This window comes from Zychaea mexicana (assembly GCF_025766255.1).
Source record: "Zychaea mexicana strain RSA 1403 chromosome Unknown BDB00scaffold_51, whole genome shotgun sequence".
Lineage (NCBI taxonomy): Eukaryota > Fungi > Mucoromycota > Mucoromycetes > Mucorales > Lichtheimiaceae > Zychaea > Zychaea mexicana.
This window is the reverse complement of record NW_026516714.1, coordinates 239,307-260,979: the sequence shown is the minus strand read 5'-3', so window position 1 is coordinate 260,979 and position 21,673 is coordinate 239,307. Positions and strand designations below refer to the sequence as shown.

General features: G+C 42.4%; 6 protein-coding genes across 6 annotated transcripts; 3 read left to right on the top strand and 3 right to left on the bottom strand.

The window, feature by feature from the left end:
- The first annotated feature begins 214 nt into the window (after positions 1–214).
- BDB00DRAFT_830268 (armadillo-type protein) lies at positions 215–2,937 on the top strand. Its single transcript, XM_053124015.1, has 7 exons — positions 215–437; positions 557–710; positions 783–1,149; positions 1,232–1,378; positions 1,473–2,012; positions 2,090–2,211; positions 2,294–2,937. Exons 1-7 carry the CDS (start codon positions 248–250, stop codon positions 2,730–2,732), a joined length of 1,959 nt encoding a protein of 652 aa, XP_052978377.1. The 5' UTR covers positions 215–247; the 3' UTR covers positions 2,733–2,937.
- On the bottom strand, positions 2,938–5,150 carry BDB00DRAFT_830267 (WD40-repeat-containing domain protein). Its single transcript, XM_053124014.1, has 7 exons — positions 4,917–5,150; positions 4,641–4,756; positions 4,403–4,562; positions 4,040–4,293; positions 3,679–3,950; positions 3,430–3,579; positions 2,938–3,355 (listed from the first exon to the last, which is right to left on the bottom strand). The coding sequence occupies exons 1-7, from the start codon at positions 5,059–5,061 to the stop codon at positions 3,208–3,210; spliced, it is 1,245 nt and encodes a 414-aa protein (XP_052978376.1). The 5' UTR covers positions 5,062–5,150; the 3' UTR covers positions 2,938–3,207.
- Positions 5,151–8,387: 3,237 nt separating this feature from the next.
- BDB00DRAFT_461893 (uncharacterized protein) lies at positions 8,388–10,986 on the top strand. Its single transcript, XM_053117466.1, has 9 exons — positions 8,388–8,577; positions 8,651–8,875; positions 8,984–9,085; positions 9,156–9,274; positions 9,349–9,473; positions 9,642–10,150; positions 10,242–10,283; positions 10,368–10,693; positions 10,838–10,986. Exons 2-8 carry the CDS (start codon positions 8,873–8,875, stop codon positions 10,680–10,682), a joined length of 1,215 nt encoding a protein of 404 aa, XP_052978375.1. The 5' UTR covers positions 8,388–8,577; positions 8,651–8,872; the 3' UTR covers positions 10,683–10,693; positions 10,838–10,986.
- Position 10,987: 1 nt separating this feature from the next.
- Positions 10,988–11,761, top strand: BDB00DRAFT_789062 (uncharacterized protein; the record flags this gene model as incomplete). The annotated part of the gene is made up of 4 exons (XM_053120851.1): positions 10,988–11,104; positions 11,183–11,254; positions 11,347–11,546; positions 11,620–11,761. The coding sequence occupies 4 exons, from the start codon at positions 10,988–10,990 to the stop codon at positions 11,759–11,761; spliced, it is 531 nt and encodes a 176-aa protein (XP_052978374.1).
- A 5,176-nt stretch (positions 11,762–16,937) lies between these two features.
- On the bottom strand, positions 16,938–17,835 carry BDB00DRAFT_873747 (uncharacterized protein; the record flags this gene model as incomplete). The annotated part of the gene is made up of 3 exons (XM_053127135.1): positions 16,938–17,132; positions 17,204–17,378; positions 17,633–17,835. The coding sequence occupies 3 exons, from the start codon at positions 17,833–17,835 to the stop codon at positions 16,938–16,940; spliced, it is 573 nt and encodes a 190-aa protein (XP_052978373.1).
- Positions 17,836–18,046: 211 nt separating this feature from the next.
- Positions 18,047–19,823, bottom strand: BDB00DRAFT_765969 (major facilitator superfamily-domain-containing protein; the record flags this gene model as incomplete). The annotated part of the gene is made up of 6 exons (XM_053119556.1): positions 18,047–18,235; positions 18,322–18,461; positions 18,548–18,842; positions 18,940–19,263; positions 19,309–19,467; positions 19,572–19,823. 6 exons carry the CDS (start codon positions 19,821–19,823, stop codon positions 18,047–18,049), a joined length of 1,359 nt encoding a protein of 452 aa, XP_052978372.1.
- Between the last annotated feature and the right edge of the window lie 1,850 nt (positions 19,824–21,673).

The window sequence follows — 21,673 nt, the reverse complement described above, 5'->3', positions numbered from 1 at the left end:
GCAACTGTTTACTACTGCACGTCATCATGTGACATGAGCCATCACAAACGCAAAGTTTTTTTCTTTCTTACCAGTACTTCTCGGTGGTCCAGGAAAAAAAACTATGCGTTGAGCGGGGATTTGTTCATCTGCATTTTCAGTGTAACCCCATCGCCGCCAACCCAAAAAAAAAAAAAAAAAGCCACGAATTATTTTTTCTGGCACAAAAAGAACCCTTCTTTCCCGATCTCATACAACTTTAAAGAAAATGGAAGGAGAAGAAATAGAACAGTATACGTCGTCGAAAAGCCGCTACAACAACAATAGACACGGTAGTGATGGGTATGCTCGTCCACCTCCTGCCCACAGTATCTATGGTGAGATTGATGCCGAGGTACTGGGTTATTTCAAAAACGTTGAAGAAACGCTTGACAATCCTGCCTTTGAAACTGCTGAAGGTATATATTTCAACCTCCTTTATCTTTGATATACTTTGGGAGAGACACAGACATGGATCGGAAAAAAATAAAATGTACTATTGGAGAGCTAATCGATCTTAAACAATTTTTCCCATAAGAATTGCGATCGTTCGTTGATGCTGTTTATGAAGAAGTCGAAGGCAACGAACTTGTCTTGGTGACCGATCCCTCGTGTGCCATTATTGTTGAAAAACTATTAAGAATCTCGGACGGATTCCAATTACGCGTGTTTGGCGATCGTATTAGTGGACGGTAAAAAAAAATTTTAAAAAAAAAGAAAGGGTTTAGAGAACAATGGACTGAACCATTTCCGGGGTTGAATAGATCTGTCGAGCTGTTTTCGCATCAATGGGGCTCGCACGTATGTCAAACGCTGTTGACACTTTCTGCCGATGCCATTACCAAGGAAGTGAACGATCCGGACACCGACATGAAGGATGATGATTCACAAAAAGAAGGAGAACAACAAGAATTACGATCCATGCAGCAGCTTGTGTTGGATATGTGTCAAGATATCAAGCCTGAATTGGGTGCGCTTATATCGCAACAGTATGCATCCCATCCCATTCGTGTCTTGTTGTGTCTTTTGGCTGGCAAACGCGTGGATGAAGAAGGTGCGGATCGTGGTCGGTTCAGAAGCAAAAAGTCGGGCAAGTATAGACAGGCACATAACTCGAATGGCTTGGGCAAGGTATATATATAAATTCAACTGCGTTTTAAAGGAGAGAAGAGGGTGATGTTTGTTGCTAAAAGGTTGTTTCCCCTCCCCTAAGCGTTCTGGCAAAGACAACGCTCCACCCAAGGTACCGCAATCATTCACCATCATGTTACGCGAATTGATCAGTGATCTTGCCACAAAATCATCCGATACCGAAATGCGCGTCTTTGCAGTCAGTAAAGTAGCAAGTCCTGTTTTGCAGGTATGTAGTAACAAAAAAAAGAATTTTGGAGGCTAGACGTATAAAAAAGGAGGGGAGAGAGATGACTGATAAAAACTCCCCCTGTTTTTTTTAGCTGCTATTGGAGATGGAACAAAGTTTCAATGACAAAGAAGGCGAAAAGATCATTGCCGCACTCCTGGATCGTATTTTGTGGGACGTGGCTACGGGCAAAGACACGGACGCATCCGTCGTCGCACAACGCACATCGTGGTTCGAAACCATGATCCGTGATCAAGGCGGGAGTCGACTCTTGCAAGTCATTCTCAAAGTAGCACCCGCGTCGGTACACAACAAACTGTACGAAAAGCATCTCAAGGGCAAACTTGCAAAGTATAGCCAACATCCGCTCGCCAATTTTGTTGTGCAGACGTTAGTGTCGACGGCACGGAGTCAGGAACAGTTCACCGACATGTGTCAAGAACTTCAGAGCAGCTTTGGTCCCTTGTTGAAGAATAACAAGCATGGCGTGATCCGGAGCGTTGTGGAGGCATCGGCGAAATTGAATACACAGCAGACACAGGTCATCAAGTGGTTGCGTGAGGCTTTTGGGATTGAGAGCGATGAGGATCAAAAGTTGTTTGTATTGTGCTTGATGCGCATGACACGGATTGAGGTAAAAGTTTGGCCAGTGATTCAGGACGAAAAGAACGTATGGGAAACTGATGCTTTGTTTTTCCGGGGTCATGTTAGAACGTACGAGATCTCTCGGACAAGGAAAAGTCAGATACCCGAGCCTTCCATTTACAAGGCTCGTTGATAATGCAGGATATCATGAAGATGAACGAAGGCCACAACAAACACATCGTTACTAGGTAAGGACGATGATATTTATCTCCCAGTCTATATATATATATATATATATATATTTTTACTAAAATTGAGTTTTGATTTTAGCTTTTTATCTCAAAAACCCGATACCACGTTACCATGGTGCTTCTCACCACAAGCTTCGCGTGCATTTGAAGCCATGCTTGCGTCCGAGTACGTGGGTGGCAAGGTGAAGAAGAAAATCATCAAGAACTTGCAAGGACATTATGTCCAGATAGCCAAGGACAAGTTTGGCAGCCACATCCTTGACCGGATCTGGGCTGTGGCGGAAATCAATGTCAAGGAACAGATCGTTGCTGAACTGTTGAAACGAGAACGCGAGCTTGCGGAGCATCCGATGGGTAAATGTGTCCTCTGGACGGTTCGCATCGAGTTGTATAAGCGACGCCACGATGAATGGGTTGAGCGTGAAAAGGGTCTGGAGAAGAAAAAGGAGTTGTTCAAGGATATCCTGGGCGATGGCTTTGCTGCTGGTGGCAAGCCAAACAAGAAGCGAAAACATTGAAAACACACACATGCCCTCTTTTTTTTCCCCCATATCGTAAATCAGCATCCATCGTTATTTTTTTAAAAGTAGTCTCATCACTTGTCCTGTTCTTTGCATCATATTCATAATGTATTTAAACAACATCTTTTCCCGCTCTCTCCGCCCCCATCCCATCCCATCATCACTTCTACTGATATATACTATATATTTTTTTATAAACATATGTGCATTTCAAAACATAGCTTTCAAGAAAACCATACATTTCAAGTGAGCGAGATGGATAGATTGAACACAAAGAGCTGTAAGCAGAGGAGAGGGGGTGGGGGAGGGCCATTCCCGCGTTTCTTGGACATGTTGCTGTGTGTATAATAAGGGTATTTGAAACAAGTGTTGAAGAGAGAGTAAACGTAGTACATGTGTGCAATTATTTACGATGGATGCGTGTGTATGAGTGAGTAAGGAAGGAAGGAAGGAAGGAAGGAAGGAAGGTATCTTATGCACCCAATTTACCGTTCAAGTCATCGCCTGATCCTAGTAAGCTGTTTTGCTTCAAAAGTACGCATTCGCCACCGTTCTCGAGATCGATATTGTACTGATAAAAGAAGCCTTCTGAAGTAATGACCATGACTTGAGGCGTAGTGCTATGTACACACACATACATGATTAATTCTTCATGCTATTTTGGGGGGGGGGGCACAGCCATCCTTTCTTTTACCTGCTCAAGGCAACTAAACTCTGAACACCAGCACTAGGCAACTTGAGCGACGCAAAGTCTCGTGACGGCTCCCACATTTCTGTAATCATTCCTGGCAAGTACGATCCAATGTTTCGTCCCAGATGCTGCGATGAACGCCGTAACATTTGGCTATTCCCATTAAAAAAGATCAGTTTTCTTTTAGTCTCATGCCATCATCCCAAATAGATCCAAAAAATAAAGAGTGGTCCCCCCTCTTCTCCGCCTTACCCTACACTTCCACTACGTCCTCTGGTTCCAGCATCCTCATTGCCATAACCATCATGATTCTCCATCATGGATCCATGATCATATCCATTATTGCCATTCTCGCCTACAGTCGCAACCTTGAAAATATGGACCGTCTCGGTATCGCTCGAAACGCACAGTAACGAGCTGACGAGATTGAATGACATGGAATAGATCTTTGCTGGGTAAGATCCACGTCTGAATTGATATACTTTGCTTGCATCAGGAACCGAAAACACGCGAATCACGGTTCCCTATGTGTCAGAACAAAATGGGGGGCGGGGGGGTGTCAGAAGCGTTTTTTCTCTCGTTGTTTTGTGTGTTTGTTGAAAAGTCTTTTTACCTTTTCACTTGCAGTAGCAAGCAAAGTACCTTCCGAATTCATGGTGATGCAACTGATCGGTGTCTTGTGGGCTTGGACAATGTTGACCAGCTGAATACTCAGGGCATCGAAAATCTCCACGTCACCTGACACGTATCCGGAAGAAGAACTTGCGGTAGTAGGCGATGTTGCGGGTGCGAAAGGAGAAGTGGAAGAGGATCGCGATGGATAAGCAATATAGCAATTGTCGCTCGATGGTGACAAGGCACAGATAGCTTTTTGGGGAAAACAGCCCATCAGTTCCGACGACCCACTTCCATCCAAAGGATATCCCTTTCTCTTTCCTGGTGTGTGTGTGTGTGTGTGTGTGTGTGGCCTACTTACCTGTTGGATTGGGTCTGGTGTCGATGGTATGAAGTAGTTTCATGTTGCTAATGTCGTACAGGAAGATCTGTTCTTCAAGCACGACTATCAGCCTCCGCCGGTTCATTTTGACAGCCAAGACAGTTGTTGGAAACGTAAGTTCGCAGATGGTCGATTGTCTCTGTTGTTTTGTGCATCAGATAAAAAGATCTTTTTGTTGTATTGCCATTTCCAAGGGGGAGGGGAAAGGTGACCCTACCTTGGTATTGATGATTTGTAACTGTCTCGATGTAAATCCTTCTTGGCCTTCTACACCTACGAGTGCCACCAGCGACGTACAAAAAAGCATTTCAACGATACTGGCACCTCGGTCCGCTATTCTCATGATATGGATGCAAGTTGTTGTTGTTGTTGTTGTTTTTTTAGTGACACTGGTAGGAACCTTCACTCACCGCCCCCACCCCCACCCAACCACCAAAAAGACAAAAAATAGGTCTGGTCCAAAGAAAACAAAAGAAGGTTTTATATAACTTACATTTGGAATAGCATTTGCCAAAGGGATCACAGTTGTACATTCTGTAACCCTTTTCAGTGCCCACAGACACACAACTAAAGTCTTGGTTAAAGTTCAAAAATAGAATCTTTTCGTTTTGCGTTTCAATGTCGCCTGTCATGTTCATTCTCTATGTCAAGGGGGTTCAATGGACTAGAGAGAAAGAGAGAAAGAGAGAAAAGGAAGAAAAGGAAAGAGAGAGAAAGATGAAACGCGCGGGACAAGAAAAAGAGCTGCATGTGGCAAAACTGTAGCTGTGTCTACGTGATACCGAGGCACCGAGGCACCTAACACCACAACACCCTCATCGACAGCAACGTGACGCAATGCACAGCGACCACGACACACGTCTCTAATTTTAAACTTAATGGTCACGTAGCCAATGCTGCCTTTCTTTCTCTCTGTCTCTCTTTTTGTCATTGCACGGTTCCTAGCAATTGCCCTTGTATCTATATTAAAAGTGAATGAAAAGAACGAACATACGGAGGGCTCGCGAGCCCTTTTTATTCTAATAGCCGTTTGTTTCAAGTCGGCATAGTACGTGGTACAAGGCAATGACGAATAGGCGCACTCGGAGGGGTCGTTTCGGAAACCGAGATCACAAATGTACTACCACCTAGGCAAACTGTCGCTGGCATTTGTTGTAAGTATATAGCAGTGCGGCTACCACTACCACTACTACTACTACTACTACTACATGCATCATTCGAATGATAGACATGGTCGGTTGTTATTTTTTAACTCTTTTTTGCTAGCTGTAACACCATTGGGTCGCTAGTCAATGAAAAGTACTATTCATCTCAGTAAGCCCTTTGTTAGATCGTGGTAAGGCAAACAACACCCACCTTGATGTCATTAAAGCTGTCTCTACTATGGTAGCACGTACCTTCCTTGTACACCATTACATACTACAGTTTTGATAGGGTCTGAATAAAACCTTGCTTGTGATTAGTGTTATTATCAGAGCACAGGCCTGATCAGCCACCCAATCAGTCACGGTGGTGGTCTTTATGATCCTCTTTATGTGTGATATACATAACCTCGATGTTCAACTTGACTAAAAAAAAACGAGAAAACAGTCGACCCTTCAAAGAGGCAACCAAGAAAAACAATGACTGTTGCCTTTTTATTTTACTCGCGACAGACACGGTTATCGTTTTTATTCGATGACATTCTTTGTCTTTGATTGTTTTTTGGGCGATTACCGACTAATAGACGAAATAACTGGGATGATGGGCGATTAATTGGTACTCAGCCTGCAAAACTCTGTTTTGGGTTGCACTACCCTAATAATGAGTGCTTTTTCCCGGCTTGTGGTACCCGTTTGCTCCGGCTTTCTTTCTCTTTCCTTCTTTCATAATTTTTTTCTTACTCTCTTGCTTTGATCGCCTTTTTCTACTACCTCCAAAGAGAACAAGAGTAAAAAAAGAAAAAAAAAGTAGTTTGCTGCAGTCACTTGCCATGATAAGCAAGGTAAGGATCTGCTTGTGTGTTGTTATTTTTTTTTTATTTGCAGGAATCCTGCACCCAAATATTTTTGATAAGTTTTTTTTTTTTTTGGCTTTAAAACTCAACGTCTCATATACACGTATTTTTTATGTCAACACCACGACAGGAACTCGATAGTTTTGGATATATCCATAGCCGTAAATTGACATTACCGACAGATCATGCCAACATCCTGCGCAATGCTCCGTTGAGACAAATCCCTGAAGCTTTGGTAAGCCTTTATGTTTTTTGTTGCGGGTTTTCTTTCGCGTTAGTACCACTCCCCGAGTCGTTTTGCTTTGTTACTTTCTCACACCAGTCCGGTCTACTTGTTTTATTTTATGGAAAAGTGTGTATATTACGACATTCTGGTAGACGATCGAGTCGTTGATAACAAAAATAGCAACAGTGCCTGTAAGGAACATGAAGGGGGGGGGTTTGTTTTTTTTTGTGGACGCAAAAACGCTTGGATCGTTTATTGACTTGCAAATAAAAATAAAGCGTATGGACAGTTTTATGACGCTATCACCGCTTCGTCTCGACCAAGCCGACCGAGACACATTTCATTTGTTCCCTCGGCTATAGAACAAAGACGATTTGTCAAGGTAATTCAAAAGAGTGTCAGCCCGTAGAAACGGAGTGCTGTGCGACAAGGCCCCCCGCCTCTTTTTTTTTTTGACAGTTTTATATATATATAGAACGATGAGCGACGTGACAATTTGATATCCGAGTTTATTTTGACAGAAGACAATTATGTGGCTAGTTTACGTGCTTTTATTACGGTACGTCTCTTTTGTGTGTGTATATATGTGTGTGTGTATGTTATATCAAAGTATATATCTTTCGACTGGTTAAATTGGTAATAATTATATTAATAACTCTAGTCGATTGTACATCCGATCCGATCCAGGGCCCGTGACAAGCACCGAAAAATATTGGGTCCTTATGAATGCGGCAAAATATTCATGAACATTGAACAGATATTACAAGTCAACGAAGCCTTTCGTTTGGATTTGGTACGCTATCAATCATTTACTGCCAGCACGAGTGCTGCTTCCGAAACGCCATCGTCGTCGTCGTCGTCGACACAGCATCCACAGATGGATTTTGGTGAAATGTGTTTGATGCATGTGAGTTGGGGGTGACATATTGGGAGGGGCAAAATAGATTGAGAGAGAGACAGAGAAAACCTCGTTTCATTTACTAAACTGTCGTCATGGTTACTAAAAAATGAACAATGTTGAACAGTTACGACGTTTCGTGAGTTGTTATCACAAATTTTTGCTTGGCGTTGAGAACGCACAGACATTTAACATCAAGGAGCAAAAGGATAATGCGACTTATGATGCGTATTTGGATGTAAGGACGGAACACAAAAAAGAAGGAAAGAAGTGAATTTTGCTAATAATCAGTTATTATTTCATCAAAGAAAATGAAAGGGAATATGGGAAACCAGACGGTGTATGACTATCTGGCATTACCTGGACAGCGCGTGGGTCGATATACTATGTTTCTAAAAGGTAAGGTGGAAGATATACTATGTTAGACCCCGTTAGCTGTACTTACGTAATATCCGACACACATAGAGTTAATCAAGCATACCACGGATGACCATCCAAATTTACCTGGATTAACGGAAGCACTCAAGACAGCCGAAGAAATTGCCAACATGAGCGAAGATTACCATACCAAACTGATAAAAATCTTCCACAACATGCTCCAGTCCATTCAAAACTGTCCAGTAAGTGTGTTTGGGGGGCAAAATCCCCCGTTCGATATTGGGGTATATATATATATAAAGATGCTCGGCTCTGTAACAAAAGGTTTTTTTATATTATATCAATGTAGGCCTCGCTATTAAGTCAACAACGAAGCCTAATTTGTCATTTGGATGCTTCAGAACTAGATCCACACACACTGAAACCCGTGCATCCAGTTACTTTGTTTTTGTTTACGGACAAATTGATGGTGGTGCGACGTCCAACCTATGTGGCGGATGGACTGGAATTATGTGGATTGGATCACGAACGAGACAAGTCAGGGATGCTGTCGTTATTGGTAAAAAAGGCGGAATCGAGCAAACGCTACGACAGAAAATTAAAGTTTCGAGGATGGATCAGTTTGAACGATATTGAAATACATGATGGCGCAGCTGGTAAGGGGTTTCCCCCTCGCACCCCCAACCCTTGATGAAAAGTACTCAACAAAAAAAAAACTATGTTTTTTAGAGCTACCTACATCATTTACGGTAGTGACAAGTGTCACAGATACAGTCGCTGCCGATGTTGATCCTCAAACACGCGATGCGTTGGAGGGCTATTTCCTTGAAGATTCGTTTCGTTTGTTTCATCTGTCAGGCGAAAATGACGCAAAACCAATGAAATCATTGATGCAGGACAAGGAGAAATTTATTGAGCAATTTGGAAAGACTAAATTCGGTCATCGTCGAAATGGTAAAAGTTTCTAGCTCAAATGCCTTTTTTAAAAGTTTAACCTACCGTCGTCGTCGCGCTCTCTCATCCTTTGACTGTTGCTTATATTCAATTTTTTGTTTTCATTAGACGACCATCTATTGGAGTTTACACACGGACAATGGAAGGGACGATACTTTTTTGCCAACATTTACCGATTATCTTCTTATCATCTACTCTCAAACAAAGTATGTATGTGCGACCCGGGGGGAGGGGCAGCTGCTGCTGGATAGAATATGAGTTATACTAATAGTATTGTTAGAGCGAGATTGCTATTGCTTACCTTGAAGATGCTCTAGCGACGTTGAAATCCGAATTGAGCAATTGTTACGCTATACCACATATACTGGGCTTCATTATACCCAATGATGAGAAATTTAGGTGAAGAAAGCATACCCCCAGACTTGAGCACATGTGATTGGGGGGGTTTTTTGCTAAAGTTTTTCTTTATCTAGATTTTCGATATTAAGCAAGCTGGCCCTTGGTTGTACATCTGATGACGAGAATCCATGCGCACTCGACTTATCGGCACAAACTGAATCAGCGTTTCAAAACTTTCGAGATCGATTCCTCGGTAATCGTAGGTATATGAGCATAAACTATATCATCCCCCAAACAATCACATCAAATTTGTTTTGATGCTACTCACCCCGCAACCTCCCCCACCCTCCCAAAGAACGAACTGCCAGATATATATATATATATTCGAGTGGATCGACTCACAAAAGAAAAATTAAATCGGCTCTAGTGTATGCGTGCGATAAAGATTTGAGAGAAGTTGGACGAATGGCCAGTTCATTATCTGGACGAGGACGTCGACAACGTGTTCGTTATACCGATACAAAACCAATGCGCATGACATTTCACAAAGAGTTGTCACGACGACGAAGCATATCCACATTTAAACTATTTGGCAACCTCGGCAACTCGCCCACAGCATCAGGAGCAGCAGGCGTGTCAGCGACAGGTGCAGGCATGGCAGCATCTTCATCGAGATTACGACGAAAGAGTTTATCGAGTGATGAATATATGCGAGGCGGACTTGTTGAATCACGGATATCAAATACGTACTCGTCGGCATCCTCGAGCAACGAATCACGTTTGTCGGAAGATGATACTATTATTTCAACGACACCCTCTTTAGCAGCAGCAGGAGGGGATGATGTGTATCGAAGCAAAAGGAGAAGCACGGGGAGTGGAGCTCTGGCAGCAATTCGAAGAAAATCCCTGACCGAAACAATTGCATCTGCATACCGAGTAAGTAGCGATTACACACACACATTTTCGTTGAAATAACGCTGTTGTCATGTTTCGTGAATCCTTACATACCAAGCATGTTATATAATAGCCAAGCATCCATCCTTCACCGAGCGCTTCATACGAGCTTTCGGTAATTAGATGGAAAAAAAACGTGATCCTTCTTATTTTATGTGTATATATTCTGGTATATTTACTCATGAATCCTAGCCTAAAGGTGCTGTGTCGAAAACGGAAAGCGCCGATGGACTTGAAGAACGGATCAAACAGCTCACAACGACATTGCAAACCAGTACCCATAGTAACGGCAGCAATCGACCGCCAGCACCGCCAATATTACGTCCAGAAAGTTCAGAAAGTAACACTTTGTCAAGAACATATTTCAGTAGCGGTCAAAGAACGTCAATGTCGCCTGAACAGTATGGTAGCGGGTTTACCACGTTACGCAATAGCAGTCGAGAAACATTATCATCCATGGGTGGTAGTGGTACCACTACGAGCGGACAAGGAACACCTCTGTCGCATGATTTGACGCTTGGAAAGGTATATTTCTAGAGCTGTATAAAATTGTTTGCTCTCTAATAATTACTACTCTGTCGAGATGATTAGACTGTTCCATTTTCTTGGGAGGAAGTGCGTTGGGCTAAAAAAAACAATGTTTGTTTTTCCAATGTGTATATACAGCAGGATAAAGTACAGGTCGATGAAAAAATATCAGAGTTACTCGCACATATCAAGGGGCAATCACCTGTATCTACAGCAAGCTCGGATAGTAGTAGTAGCAGTAGTGTGAGGACGCCATCACCTGCAGTGACTATGCCTGACGGTTTGGAAAAAATGATGGCAGAAATGGAGTTAATGAAAAGCGAGTTTAGTCGTCGGTACAATTCAATGATCCAAGACTATGAGGAAATGGGGGCTGTAGTACGGCATTTGAACAAAGAGCTAAGAAAGGTAAAAAAAATCAACCCACACCAAAACCGGCCTTACTCGATGTAATTGAAGTAACATGTAATTTTCTAAATTCTCTAGAAAGACGAAGAGTTATCGATACTGCGGATCCGATATCAAGATGCCATGGCAGAAAACGATCTGTTGTACGAGGTAGTGATGATGGTCGTGTGGTATATCAGAGTAGTGTTTCTAGGAAAAAACATATAAGAATATCAACTGAAATTTGTAATTGTTTCCCATAGGCATTCAACAATGAGCTAGACCAAATGTACGACCTCTATGAACAACGAGCAACCAGACCATCCGTAAACCAGCGTCTTGAGCATGAAGATGATGGCATTGGCGGACCAAGACGTCCTTCGCACCCGAGCCCAGAAGCTCAAATTCGCAAGAAGCTCGAACTGACCATCAAGGAGCGTAATCAGTGGCACCAAACCGCATGGTAAGAATAATAACTCTGCTGGACCTCCTTTGTTAATTTGGAAAACTGATGCATGTTACCGTAACACGCCTAGTAAACTTGCCCGCGAGTTACAGACTTTGAGCCAGGGACACGGCAACACGACTACTTTTATGCCAAGTAGTAGTACAGCAGGCGTTCGACCAGCAAACTCCAGATCAACACCTACTCCTCCTTTTAGACATTCCATGCAGTAGTAGTAGTAGTAGTAGTAATCATCCTCCCCACTTCCATTTTATGCCATTTTCTCCATATACTGCTCTTATTTTTTTCCTCATCCATGTATGTAAATGTATGCACAACGTTCTAGTTTTTTCCCCTTTCCACTTTTTGATATACCTGCACATCCAACACCACACAACACGTCATTTTTCTTTTCTTGTTCTTTTTGTTCCCTTCTACACTATAGACACACTCTTCCAATACACAGCATCTGCCATATGCATATTTTTTAAAAAAAAAAAACAAAAAAAAGATAACCAAATTCAATTGTTTCTTTAATTGTTTCTTCAAAAAATCTCAAGGTAATCATTGCTTATTGTAAAAATGAACAGAGTTTTCTATTGGAACGGGGCATTGTGTTATGCCTTTCTTTTATGCCTCTGGATATATCGGACAAAACAAAAATCTTGTGCTTGTAAACAAGCAGTATCGACTTGGCTATCCATCATTCAATGCCCGTGCAAATCTTGACCGTCATGACGCGTGCATCTCACAGCACTTTTGGCCACTATTGAATTTTTTTGACGCAGCCAAAAAATAGTTGTTTTGAGACGGTGCCTGGAAGATAGCGGAGATGGGTATGTGAAACATTCCAAGCATAAAGCGAAATCATGCAGCGCCATAATAATGATGGACTTGTAGTACTTTTTTGCCCGTACACGTGTCCACTTTTATTTCGCTTAACGTCTAACTTATTCACGGTCAAACTGAACAGCATAAGAGAAAAGTTGTAATGTCACGCGTTCCTCACCCGGGGTCTCTTTTTTTCTCAGTATTGTGTCTCATCACACATCTAGTTCCAACAAGACCCGAGTCCTGCAAGACCAAGTCCCAAAAAGCTCAAGTGTAAACTTGACCAATGCCCAGCACGACAAAGTGCCAGCAATGCCAATTGCATTCCAACCGTTTTACGCACTTTTGTTTGTTTTTCCTCGCGATTTTTACCATTGCCAGGGTCATTGTAGCAAGTAAAAGATCCGCCTCGCGCCAACCCATTGTGGGACCTCCTTTGCCATTGTAATGGCCGTCATCATTACTGTTCAGGGCTGCGCAAAAGCGCTGCCAAGTGTGCTTTTCTAACGGCTTTTGTTCTCACAGTTCTCGTTGCGCTCGTCGCGTAGAAGCTTGTCGACTACTTTTGGTTATTACCTGCCCCATCTCACTCTCTGTCATCTCTGCTGCCCTCACCCCATCCCACCTCCCCCCCCCTTCGATCTGTCGATGATCAGGCACTAGGCGATGCTGAAGAGCACGTCTAAAAAGTAGAGTACGATGTTGAGAAAGCTGCAAAGGACGATGCACGCATTCCGCGCACAAGTACGACGACGAAGCCGCGAGGGAGGATGCCGCAGCGTGTGCTGTCAGCGTAGGCTGATGGTCGTCCATAAACATCCCAGGCATGCAAGGTCACTACTATTTCGCCAGCTGAATACGTCTCAGTCTATTAGCGCACGCTGATTTTATTCTGTATACGAGCTCGCTGAAAAGCTTTTCTTCCGTGAATCTACATGCTCATTCGCATTCGCGTCTTTGTTTTCGCTTGACACGGTGCCGTGCACGGCCCACTCACAAACAAGCGGCGACAGCATTGGAGGGTACAGCTCCGCATGGTGAGAGACACGTACCACTACATACCGCCGCAGCACATTTGTTTACTTGACCACCAAGCACACCCCCTTTCCTTTGCTTTCGTGATAGTCCCTTTGAGCCATATGCTAAAGCCATACTATTAAGCAAGAGCCAATGAAAATCCATGGAACTTGGTGGAACTTTTTGAAGTCCCGAGCGTGACAGTCAAAAAACGTCTATATAAAGCGAGCAATTTCGCTTTTCCTTTCTTTTTCTTTTTCTTAACTTTAGTTCGTTTTGGAAAGGCGTTGGGCTGTATGCGCGGGAGTCACTGTCCGTGCTATGATCAGTTCCGTGCCAGTGCTGGCGATTGTTTAGAGTCTTCTGATGATTGGATGGGCTCAGTGGTCCGCCATGAAGAGATGACTGCAATGTACCAGTGCGGGTCAGTGGAGGGTGAGGAACGAACAGATTATTATTACTATTATTTATTACACACATTATTACACACAAATAAGAAAATGATAAACAAAATAAAACAATCTTTTTCTTTTCGCACTCTTCTCATAAACGTTCTACCGCTTTATTTTATTGACAAGTTCCTTATTTTTTTGCCCACCCACAGCTTCGTGCTAAACAAAGCGGGGAACAATGACAGACGATAGTAACGCGATCACAATGCGCTTTATCACACTTTGGTACCCGCTTTTCACTTTTTTTAGCTTTCTGTGGTCACGTGGTTCTGCTCGACTATCCTGTTTTTTTTTTCCACATATAAGAATAGGGGGAGATACTGGGTGGTGGGTTGTATGTGGGAGATGGGGGGAAGCTACGACTATTACAGGGAAGGAGCTTGGATTTATGTCCCTGCTACTGAGGGAGGTGGTTGATAAAATGAGCAAACCAAACAACAGTATCAACCTGAAGAAGCAGCTTGTATAGATGATAGTAGTGGTTCCAGGATGACGCACATACGATGTTGAAAACAGCCGTGCTGCTCTATAATCTGCTCTTGACAATTTATTTTTGAAGCTGGCCACATCCATCATTGCGGACTTGGGGAGATCGGCTATCGCAGGATGCTGTGGGTATATATATATATATATATACTTGTATAAGAGAGAGCCACCACAGTTGATACAACGATGCCCGAGACTTTCTACAATGTTTCACTGGATACCATGAAGACGCGTTCAGCCCATATTTACTCCAGCCCAATCCAATACACGCTCAGTCACCCTGGTAATAAGCTATTAATCAACTTGTCCTTTTTCCACTACTGTACCATGAAAATCAGTGTGTGCTGATTTAGACTAAGACATGTTTAACTGGAAAAAAAAAGAGTGATGCCAAAGCAGCCTTACTTTTTTTCAATGCTTATGGACGAGCCTATTTGATAAGCAATTTACGCTACATAAATAAAGCGTATGTATACATGTTTTTTTTTTCGTTATTTACAGCAATAGGTGATCTAATAGCGTGCTCTTATGCTGAATTGAGTTGTTTCGTCAAGCGTCGTACGTACACAACAACTATCGTATACATAATGCTTTTATATACCAATTAAAGCGAGTATTGTTTGTAGAGGCTTTTATACTACCAATGACCAAAAAGCCAAAGAAGCATAAAACATGTGTTTCTCAGAGTTGATTTATCAATCGTATGAACTATAAGTTTACGAAGAGCTTTGACTTTTTTCCCCTCGGAGACCTCTACTTTCTTTGTTTAACAAAGAAAGGTTATTTACACGGCATCACCCTTCTCCTCACCATTACTCAAACAGATCCAAGTCCTCTCGTAAAAATCAGCAATTTGGCATCTGAACAGCTGGCCACGAGTATGGACAGATTCATGACGCCGCATCCACTGTCATTGAATCAGTGCTTAATACTCAGCTGCTTTTTTCGCTGCAAATCCGAGCCTATGCCTCCTCCATGCAAAATCAAATCGACTCTCTCGTCGCAGATACACAACAGCATAGAACAAGCACCGGCGTCGGCCATTAGGTATCTATGCAAGGCAACATATAGCCAATGTTCGAATACCAAATACGCGCAATTGAAGCATACGATGAGGGCATCCAAAACAATACGTCACGTTATAAAATCAGGGTTCACGATAGTTCGTAGGGATGCACATAAGGTTTTGCGTATCTTCTGCATACGCAACATTTTACTGCATTTTGCTATGTTTCAAATGAATGCTTGAGTGGATGAAACATACATGAGGGAGTCGACAACATGAAAGACTCGTTCAACTATCTGTAAAGTGATGGACGATATTCCATTTGTATCATAGTAGAGTAAACGGTCACCCAGTCAAGGCCGACTAAAATATGTCCAAGGGAAATGTCTGCATATTCGTGCAACTTAAGATAGGGAAGAGAGAATGCTGACACTTTACCCAAAAATAAAAGACGACTCTACTTCTCATTCGCATAATAGTAATCGTTTTCTTTAATGTCCTTCTTGATTATAAGATGCGATTTTTAATATTTTAACGAATCCGTTCGTTTTGTTAAACGGTATCGTTTATAGAGATTGGCCCCCATTGTGAGTGACCTGCTGCCACCATATCTAGCGCTTTTGCATAAAGTAATTATGTACTATTTGATGATAGCAAGGAGCAAATTGTAAGTCTGTGATAGCCGGTTTTTTTTTAAGATAAAAAGACTTTTGATTATCACATTATTATAGTTAGCTTAAAATACTAAATATTCATCTTGTTGGTATTCATCAATAAATAAGTTATCTTAACTCTATTCAAAGTTCTTTTCAGATAATAGTATGGATGGGCCGTGGGTATACCCTTTGATAGTTATATTCCTTATTAAGGTCATACGCTCGCACTAGAGCGAATCGGCTACAGATTTGGGGTTTTAGGAGGAGGCTGCACACCATATCTGTGGTGATCGCGCTGTACGAGTCACAAACATTTAGATACGCCAGATTGCTGATCGAGCCAAAAGCTTTCATGTCATTTTTTACGACGGCAAAAGACAGCCAAACAAACAGGGTTCGTGTTGCCTCGCTGCTTGCCAAATGCTATTTATGCGTCGCTATTGTCGATTGAGATATACTCCAAGTTCAGCTTCCGGACGCTTGAAGAGGCAATGTAGGGTACAAGATCAATATTATCGCAGCACCAGTAGGAGCACTTTGTGACCATACTCGAACTCAACCAACGTATCAGCACGATCGAACACCGCAGCCAACCAATGAGCTGTACGAATTATCCCGTCCTCTGGCGCTTGTGCTGCTGCATCTTTGCTGACTACTGTTTCTCGACCTTCGCCATCATCATCGTTTTCATAATATGTTTTTCATATATGGCTAACTTGCGGAGATGTGGCAAAGATGCAAGTCTTCAAAGAGCCATGGATGCCAGAAACCCGTGCCTTGGATATTCACAATTTGGAGAAATTGACACACGGTATCCAGTTTTGATATTGTCTCCGAACCAACCTGATCCAGGTAAAGTTCAATGCCAGTGCTCGCAAGTGAGGAGCATCTAGTTATCTAAGCACGTCCCAGCACTTGTGTCTGCCACCCAGTCATGTTCCCAAGGCCACCTCCAAATGCTTCAGGGTGGTGTGAGATTTCGAAAAGCCGTGCCAATAGGGCCATCATCCATAGCTACACCTAAATCCATTGACCGGGACTGCAGCTTGAGCTTCTTCAAACCAGTATATTGCGAAGCTGATGCATAACAGATGATGAGGTGGGCGATGATGACAATGGTGGTCCTGGTGGTAATGTCGGCAAAGTATAGTTCGTGCTGTAGAGACGTGGATCTGAGGCTCCTATAAAGCTAAACTCTTAAAGGTTGGGGCAGTGCTCGTCCAGTACCCTCAGTATTTTCGCACAGTCCCGATATTTTTTGCTGTTGGGCGTGAAGGATATCAGATACGGGGATCGTCGTAGTAGCGGAATAAGGCCATTGTCTTCGTCCATCCCATAGCTTACAACAAGTGTAGTAAGGTGTAGATTATTCGACAACGACAATGACGGTAGCTCTGAAGGACTGTTGGAAATTGATGATTAACATAACGAGTAGTAAAATGTTGCGACACGCAGCGTAGATTCGAACATATCAATGCAGAAGATAAAATAGATGCTAGTGGATCCCCTCTGTCAATCGATAAGTCGTTCACCCACGTATGTAGCGTTAAACGCGTCATACCGTTTTGGTTACGTCTCAAAATGTCTTCCAGTGGTTCTTCAGATCCACAACCTTCAATCTCTGTTGACAACATGAATCTTCATTAATAGACCCACAATCCAGGAAAGCTATGCAGCAAGGCGTGCGAGTAAAAGTCGATCGCTGGGTTAAAGTCTTGAGATGCATAGGCTCGTTTGCCCTGTCCGAAAGCGTGTCGTGTTCCACTTATAGGTCGAGCTCCACTATAGTTAACATTGAGTGGTGAATCGTCAGGCTTCGCCGGTGAAGGCAGTTGTTGTAATATTGCTGGATAGCTCATGGTAGAAACACGTCGAAATGAATATATAACGATTTAATGAGGCTCGGCACGAAATTATAATGAGATGCATCCTGTGTCACCTTAAGTATGGACTGGTTTGATCACTAAGCAGCGCTCGTGATTGCTAACGGCGCCATTAACATTTTGATGCAACTACAAATCTCATCCATAGAGAAATATATATCAAAAAGAATGTAACACATCCATGTTTTCATGCTTTTCTCTTCTTTAAGCTAACATCCTGCATACAAAGTGTAATAAAAAACATGAATACAAGGCATAAAATGAAGGATGAGATAACATGTTGCACTGCTATGGCGATGACATCTGCAACAATCTGCTGAATTTCAGGGGATAGCTCTTTCACTCTTCGGATGGACGTGATGATGAACTCGATCACCTAAATATTACAATGTATATGTGAGAATAGAGACAAGGTTTATGTATGATAATTTTAGGTTATGTAGACTTTTTTATAAACTGTACCTTGGCGGCATCGGGGCCATCAATTCTAGTTGGCAGCAGCACCTTCAGCGTACGTTGTATAATCGCGGATGAACATGCTATGCCGCTCGTAGTTCCCACATTGGTGGCCAAGTAAAACATCGACAGGGCTGTACCACCTACTGTTATGTTTGTGTTGCCATGCTGTGATGAGTACAGAATTTTACTGGTATGTCATCTAAAAGAGGTTCTGTGTCCAGATACTTACGCTCGGTAGGCAGGGTGCTGATAGCTGCTACAGCTAGTGAAACCATGAGAGCACCGCAGCCAATTCCTCCCAAGATGTAAAGGAATAGGGTCACTGCAGAATATATATCACCATTTGTCCAAAAGTACATCGTACTCCATGATAGAGTTTGCATTGCGATACAAGTAAGCATCAATCGCGAAAACCGACCAGCGTGTTTCAGATAACGTCCCGATAGGTAATACCCTGCGAGGACTCCAGGTGTTGCGAGCAAACTGCATCTTCCGGCGTCAGCCATGCTGAAATGGAGGGATCCCTAAGAAGAAAGACATTAAAGGCAAATTACCAAGAATTATCACATATCAAGTTAATATTCGTTCAAAGTCCGTAATTGTCACCTATGTTGATGTTACCATAAGATATTGAGGTCCCGTCGCTGTAGCTCCTCCAGTGATTACATGCATTAAGAGACAGCATATGCACGATATAATAAAATTACGGTCATGGATCAATGCTCGCGGCAAAAGTGGATATTGAGCCCATCGTTTTTGATGTAAAAAGAACAAGATGTATCCAAGTAAGGTTACTGCAAATGCTGCAATAATTATAGGGCTACTCCAGGCATAAACAGTTCCCCCAAAAGAAATGGCGCACACGAATGATACAGTTGGGATGGATAGCAAAGTAATTCCGACAAGGTCGACCATGCGGAGCTTGTCTGTGAATAATGTTGGTTTCTCTACAACTCCTCTCCTCTCGGAGCTTGGGGCATGAGGGGTAACCGTGGCGGTGGCAATAGGGGCGTCATCATAGCTTTTGAGGTGATATATGCTTAAGCACAAAATCAGCGTCAAGGGTAAGATGGCAATCATGTAACAGTATCTCCATCCAAAAGTATCAGAAATGTATCCTCCACACGGCGCTCCAAAGATAAACGAAATCTAATAGTTGTTCATATGGCATAATAAACTTAATTCTTAGCCCATTCCACAAAGTTTACAACATAAGTATAGCTTATCTTAGCCGTTAAACTTCATTTACATACCATGAGGATGATGTTAGAGTAAGACATGTACATTCCAAGTTTGTCGCTGGGCACAGTGTCATGTAGCATAATGTTTACAAGGGTACTGAGTCCACCTCCTAATCCTGATATCGCTTGTGATGCAATCAGTTGCATAAAATTTCGCGAGTATGCGGACCCTGCAGATCCAATAAGGAACATGACGTTAAGTGTAATCCACACAGATTTGCTCCCAAACGCCTTCGAAAACTGTCCGACTATACGAATGTCCATTGATTAAAAGAGGTAAATGATTGTGATGCTACGGATGATAAATTGCTGACATAGTTAAAGCCGAAAAAAATCTGTAAGATATATTTTCTGAAGACTAAACTGCATACCTGTTGGAATTATCATCAGATGAATAAGTCCATAAGCGTTAGGAATCCAGGTTGCCAGGTGGGCACTATTGTACAAATTATTACATCAAAGCAAAAAAAAAACAATTCAACACACTCTTTACCTCTGGAATTCGCTAGCTATTACTGTCATGGTTGTCATTGAAGCTGATTGACAAAACGTCGTAAGCGCTGGACTTAAACAATAGCATCATACTTTTCATTAGTACTGTATTATAGGTGTATCCAACCTTTCCTTGACTATAAATATGTACAGTACTTACGATGCCATCATAATAACCAAGGCAAGGTTTTCAAGCTTCTTCGTACTTCTTTCTTCTGACGAGTCTTCTGACGGTTCACTTCCGTGGGTGACAATACACGCAGGCGTCTCATCGACAAGATGGCCTTTTTGACCATCATCTGATATCGCGATGGCATGATACTTGGTCAAGTTACTTCCGTAGTGATTTCTGTCGGAAGATGACAGTAAGGACTGTACTGTGGTTGCCGGATGTATATCATTATACTCCCCATCTGTTCTATTCGAGGTTCCCGAAACCTCGAGTGCTTCATTGGTTGAATATTCGTGATGGTAGTCGTTACCCGCATTCAGCATTGTTTTTCGAAGCGAGAGGAGTAAGATTTTCAATACAAAGAAGAAAGATCAGGTAAAGAAGGGATGAGTAAAATTTGTAATAATAGATATAAGCCTCCTTTTGAATGAGCCGCAACAGGACTATCCTAATGGTGTACGTTGCTCTACTCATTCACCTGCATAAGTAGTTATCAGGAGGTCTGCCAGTACGACAATATTCCACCCTCGCCACCAAAGGATAATGTCATAGCTCAAATACATAAATGAAAAATGATATTGAGAAAACCGTCCTTCGCCACCTTCAGCAGAATCTCGGGTTTGCGTATAATTACAAACCACGCTTAACTATCATAGTCTGGCTCATGCGCAGTAATCATCACTAGAAGCAGCAAGAATGTTGTTGTAATACGGCATGGGAAATCTATCTTGTTTGTAAGCACTACATTCTACAGTACGTGCTGCTTGATTCATAGGTTCTTGTTGCTTTATGCTATAAGAAGGTGATACTTGTAGTGTCCTGTGTGCAGCAAATCATTTGTGCAGAATGAAAAGAAAGCAATACATGCACATGTAATGCAGAAAAATCAATTAATTGTTTTGGCTGATGCCAGCGCATTAATCTAAAACTCCTGTTGAAGCTCATGACTTTGACTATTTTAGCTAATACATACATGCATATGTCAGAGTATCTTTTTATCATTAGAGATGATGATAAGCGAACCTTGCTGATCCTATATCGTGATTATGTTTTGCAATTTGGAACAGCCTACAGTATACCCCCGTTAACGTCAACCCCGATAACGTCAACCCCCGATAACGTCAACCGATTCGCTGGTACCCTTTCAAATTTAGCAGTTAGAGATTTTGCCTATTCTCTACCCCCGGTGGTCGTCAACCCTCGATATGGTCAACACTTTTGCTGGTACCCTGAGGGTTGACGTTAACGGGGGTCGACTGTAATATGAAAATAGCTTTTGCCCTCTGAATCAAAAGACGCTTTGCTGCCTACACATTAATAAGCTGTTTGTGTGTATGTGTGTGGTGGGGATAACGGAAACAAAAACAAGGCAGCAACAATCAACGACGACGACGGCCCCCGTGCAGTGGTTGGAACATCCTTATAAAAACAACATACGCAGCAGAAAACT